We start from the raw sequence: 6000 nt of genomic DNA on the forward strand, positions 1-6000 counted from the left end.
ACGAGTGGAGCGACAAGACTTATCCTGTCATCGACAAAGCTGATACACCCAGATCGTATATTCTGCTCAATAACAAAAACGGGCGAAAATTTCGTCGCAATAGACGCCAAATCCTTCCAGCCATTACATCACCTATAGCCAATACAGGCCCTACACAACCAAGCGCAGCAAATGTACCTGAGGACAACACGCAATGTGACTCACCTCCTACAACTGACGCACAGACTTACAACAGGTACACCACTCGCTACGGCCGCACCATTAATGCGCCCAAGTCGTATATGCCCGACTAACGAACGCCCGGCGTTGTAGGCCCGGCCGGGGTGTGCTCCAGTGTACCTCGAGGCTCATGATGGGTTTAAGATACCACTGTAGTATATGTTTTGTCCACTACTCAAATGTTGTCTTTTGTTACTGTCTCTGTCAATTGCATAACAATTATATGTACTATTTTCTTTTACAATTGTCTTAAGGTGAGGATGTTACGATATTCAATATCCATCAGCATTGTTGTTATGCACTTATATGTATGTTCGTATGTACTTATATATATGTTCGTATGCACTTATTCTGGGAACTAAAACACTACTTCCTGTCACGGATCTTAACAAATCTTAACATCTTAACAAATGACCTCATCAAATCAGAAAACTGCATCAAAAAAGCAAAGGTACTCAAACAACAAGGTTTAGATCATCACTAGCGAATGCCAGGTGTTGCACGGGTAATAAAATAATTACCTAATGAATTTGAATAACTTCCCTGGAAAGCTAGATCTTTACCAAAACAATACACATAACGGTCATCAGTGCTAGTTATTAACCCAAAGCAAGTACTTTAAGCACTAGTGTCTTAACCAATGTAATGACTATTTGCCCAATAAATCCATTGTATTTTGTGTAGTTTAATGGTTAAATTTGCCACCTCTAGATTTGGAGATCCCGAGATTAAATCCAGAGCTGTGCGAATTTTTTGTCGCTAGATTTTAATGGCTATAACTGGACACAGAGTTTAACAAAAAGACAAACACTGAGATTTATATATAGATTACAGACTAACAATCACATGCAGTTCTAAACAAAACATGGTAAAAAATTACAACAAAAAGTCGCATACATAATGGTGTAGAAGTAGTGCTCTAAAACAGTGTGCTCCAAACTCGGATTTATAAAGAGTCTCATCGTTTGATGTTTACAGTTTACTGAAAGATAAGGAATATAGGTAGGCTCTACCAAAACAAACGGTTGCTTGTTGCAAATTTAGGCCTATCAAACGCATCATGTTCAGACTTATTCATGTTCAGACTGCAACTTCTGGCTGATACCCTCATCAAAGCTTTATTTCATAGCATAAAACAACTGGACAAGCCTGACATACCTTGATAAATGTACATATATAACATTTTGAGGTAAGACCAAAACCATGTTCAACAACAGTACAGACGCTATATATAATGGAATCAATGGTTAATATAACAACATGCTCTCCTACTCCGGAGGAATTGCAAAAATACTTAATTGTTTATGAGCACAAACCCAAGTATGAAGATATGGTAATACATATACAGTGCACCCTCAGGGTACAATTTTGATCCGTTTCAGGGTTGGCATTGTTTGGTAAAAAAATCGTATGTAGGGATATAGAATCCATAGTAATTAGATAATGCAAACTTCCCCTGGTGAAAATCGTCAAAATTTCATACGTGCCGTACATGTTAAAAATAGATAACAAAATAGTATGTTAACCTTATTAACTACAGTTATGTACAGTAACTTTATTGTATTTAGTGGTTATGATCTGTAATAAAATGTTTTTGAATTCACCCCAATTAAGTTTAGCTTGCTAAACACACACTTAAAGGTAAGTTTTAGTACATATATATTTTTTATTATATTACTGAATTTCAACTTTTTATCACTAAAATGTTATCAGTTATCAGGTTGTCTTTTCTTTCACTATAACCTTTAGCTGATCCGTTCAAAACACTTTTCAACCTAATTAGGCAAGCAAGCCCGAACGATGTTCAGTGGAACCTCGGTTTTCAAACGCTTCAGTTTTCGACCAACTCGGTTTTTAACCAAAAAGTTTGAGATTTGTCCGTCTCGGATCTCGACCATAAATTCGGTTCTCTACCAAACCGGAACAACAGCATTTGAATTCAACATTCGGAACAGCTCCGGAAACAGCATGTTTATACGTTTAACGACGTTGTTATGAGCCACTTTCGGGAGGTTCTCAAAAAAGGGAGAAGTTGTGCATCATTAATTCTTTACAAAAAGGAGCCATCTGGGAGGACGTCACCTCTACCAAAGAGATTTTCTAGAGACACAACTCTTCCAGTCGAGTTACCCTAAATTGTTTTGGAGGAGGATTCTTCTTCAAAGATGTGAAGTAAACGTGCCATTGCTGTATCTATTTTATTTTTCACACAATTTTTGATGCAACTGATCTGTTGCATTTTTTGTTGCTTCATTATCAATTTCTGCGATTTCTGGTATTGTATCGTAACTTTTAAGACGTTTTAAGAGCAAATCATATGAAATGTTTACTTTTTTGTTTTTCTTCATCATCATAGATAAATAAAAAACCTTTTATTAAAGTTAAATACGATCTATATCTACCGGTTTTTATTTATAGCATGCAGTATACAGTACAGTTTATGGTGTAAAATGTTAAAAAATAATTTACCGAAGTTGTTAAATCGACTTGGAATGGATTAAAACTTACATATATTAATCTGGGAAAACCTGTTTCGGATCTCTCGAACAACTCGATTTTCGACCAACCTTCTGGAACGGATTGTGTTCGAGAACCGAGGCTCTAGTGTATTGCTGTTTTGTAATAAAGGGGATTTTTGTTAGCAGATTAATAAAGGTTGTCTGATCACTGACCTTCTGTTTGAGGGATTGCAACTCCAACAATGCTACTAGTTTTAAATGGAAAATACTTTATTATCGTTTTACGCACAAGAATTGATCAACTGAGAGAAATTGGTCATGGTGTCTCTTTCAGGCGTTGAGAAGATATTTTTGGCCAACAGCATTTTAGTGTCTTTATTATTTTGACGCAAGATATAAGCATACCAACTGCCAAATTTGAACTCGGGCAAACATTTTCTTGAATTCGTATGGTGAAATAAGATTTGTATAATGAAGTAAAAAATCATGATGTTTCACTTCGTAAGGTGAAGAAAATCGTATATCAGATTAATCGTATCTTGAGGGTGCACTGTACATAAACAATGGGAAAAAACGAACATAAAAAACTGTAAGGTGATATCTATATACAAACTGATTGTGAAACTTGCCATCGATTTGAAAAGTGCCAATATAAGAGACTTTGACTCCATAACAAAATAATTCATGTGAGAAACTATTAAGTAAAAGTAGAAGCATTTTTCAACTTCAATGAAAAATGCAGACTCAAAAAGTTTTTTGAAGTACAAGTTAGCATGTACATTGTATATATGTTAGTTAACAAAACTAGAGTGCTTGCCAATGGTTTATTACCAAGGAGAACCGTCATTCAGTGTTACATATGCTGAGTTTTTAATCAACATGTATAAGTAACAAACAAAGAATAAGCAGTCCTCAACATCAAAACCCCAATGGCACAGCTCAGACTGTTAGTAGCAGCAGCAACAGCTAACATTCTAGTAAAAGCAAAAAGATAGCAGTGCTTCATGTAAGTTAGTGCTAATTCACCACAACACCATTAAGACAAGTTTAAATCAAGTCAGCATTGAAGCTTTTTAAGGATAAGTTTATCTATCAGTGCTCACTGGATAAACACTGATACACCACAAAATTACAAATAGGCTTGAAGCAGTTATCATTATATTTTTTTTTAATTTATAATAATAGTAGCCAACACAGCACTTCGACAATTTAAAAATAATAGTGTAAGATTAGAGCCAACATAGATGGGTAATCAGAGTTGCTGACCAACACAACAATTCGTAACTAGTAACATACATCTAACAGTTATACCAATAATGAATTTATTTCTCATCCTACAACATATCTATATCTGTTCAAACTGATCCCTACCCGTTATATCACTCGCGCACATTCCCCAAATAATGAATCATAACTTCAGCTTACAGCAAAAAATGTTACAGCCTACCTTTGATGCCGTCTCTAGCACCAAAGTCCACGGCTAATTTTTCATCAAAAACTTTCAGGGTTATATCCAATGGAAAGCTAAAAGTCTTCTCCACGTCAGTCTTGGGCACATTATAATCTTTGTCGTATATTAAACTTCCTCCTCTGCTCACGACGTACACCGAATACACAGCCATTGAATCTCATGTAGGGTAGACGCAATACGCGACACCAACAGGACAGTAAGGCAATGATGCTAAATGGAATCAGTTATCGCAATTAATTAGCAGTAGTGCATTCATTGCATAGGCTCGCCTTTCACCGTATCCTATATAACTTTTTTCTATAGCTATTTTAGGTATAACAACTTGATGATTAGCGTATATACAACATATGGTGAATGAATGAACAGAGATGTAGCTCCGCCTTTTTGTTACGTACGTTGCCCGCCCGTTTGTATTACAGAACTGACGTAGCATTTCAACGCCAATCAACTTTCGATATCGTTAATAAATAGGCGTGGTTTTCCAATTAATCGCCATTTTGGGACGTTTGACGCTGTCTGTATCATCTGAAGCTGTCCATCATAACTGACATCGGAAGTCTTCTGTTTATTTACGCTTGTATTAGCCATGTGCCTGCCATGCCTACATGCGAACGACTTGTGATGAAGCATGTCCTGTGTTATAAATGAAAAGCAATTTACTACATGTCTTACAATAAAAAACACAATTTGGCACGATGCATAACGGCTGTACCAATATGATTAATGTAAAACGGCTGGTGTAGAACTTCGTTCACTCGTATATAGGCGGTTACCGCATGATCGTTGTTCATAACATTTTTAATTCATCAATATACGACTTAGTTTGGCATGAATCATAAATCGTCAACGCAAAATGTTTTAATAACAGTTACAAAAAAAAATTATCCCGAATAACAATTTCATTAAAATAGTAACCCGTAATAATTTTATTAACTTTTTTAAATTTTACTATTTGTAATTATGCCTAAATATAAATATTTTGTTGTCAATAGGCCTATCAGTATTTTTTTTCAAACCATAACCTTATAGTTCAGGCCTAAAGCCAAGCATATAATGATTATCTTCTAGTCAGACCCTTTTTTTATATACTAATAGGAAGTTTATCTATTTAGGATTAATAGGACTAGCATCTGAACTTCTAAACAAAGTAACCAATGTTCTAACTCCACATTCTCTATTATATGTAGTTACAGGTTTGTGTTATCATAATACTGCTCGGTTTATAAGTGATGTTGAAAAAGTTGTTTTTGCAGCCCAAATGACGTCATTGATCAACGTATGCTCTACTTCGACTAGTGTTTGTAGAGCTAATTGCTTAGTCGCCCAGTTTTTTTCTAGATTTTGCAATGCTGTCAACAGATTTATATGGACACTTTTATGTCAGGCTTTGTATTAACCACAAAAGACTATCATTAAGTTCCGGATTGTGGTACAAATTCAGGAGTTGCTATATTTATTATTTATTTTAGTGCTCATGCAGGTCCATGGCTAATAATGTTGTGTATGTATTGGAGGTTTTTACATAACAAAAACCAATGACTATTTGGCTATAATTTAGTACTTGCTTTTTCACTACATTCATCAAGTACGGCATATTATACTTGCAAAGTCATTTTCAGCAAGTATTTTCGTTGCACTTATTTGTCAGTGAGTTTGCATGATGCTGAAGCTTAAAAAATGTACTAGTCAATTTGATGATTATAAAAAATATTGCAAAAGAAACCATCTGTATTTTTTGCATGAACACGATATAGAAACCTTGGTTTTTTACAAAATATTACTGGTGTTCCAACCAGCTATATTGATATTAAAATTATTTTCAAATGTTGAAGTTTGATTCAGATTGTATAC

The 6000-nt window shown here is 35.0% G+C and overlaps 1 protein-coding gene across 1 annotated transcript in view; it reads right to left on the reverse strand.

Moving 5' to 3' along the window:
* Positions 1-4480, reverse strand: part of LOC137385751 (trafficking protein particle complex subunit 4-like) — a 16450-nt gene extending 11970 nt beyond the window's left edge. Inside the window, exon 1 of the mRNA XM_068072290.1 lies at positions 4126-4480. Coding sequence (XP_067928391.1) covers positions 4126-4300 — 175 coding nt within the window. The 5' untranslated portion in view covers positions 4301-4480. The remainder of the gene's footprint in view (positions 1-4125) is intronic.
* Positions 4481-6000: the final 1520 nt, after the last annotated feature.

The sequence above is a fragment of the Watersipora subatra genome, chromosome 1 (genome assembly GCF_963576615.1).
Source record: "Watersipora subatra chromosome 1, tzWatSuba1.1, whole genome shotgun sequence".
NCBI lineage: Eukaryota > Metazoa > Bryozoa > Gymnolaemata > Cheilostomatida > Watersiporidae > Watersipora > Watersipora subatra.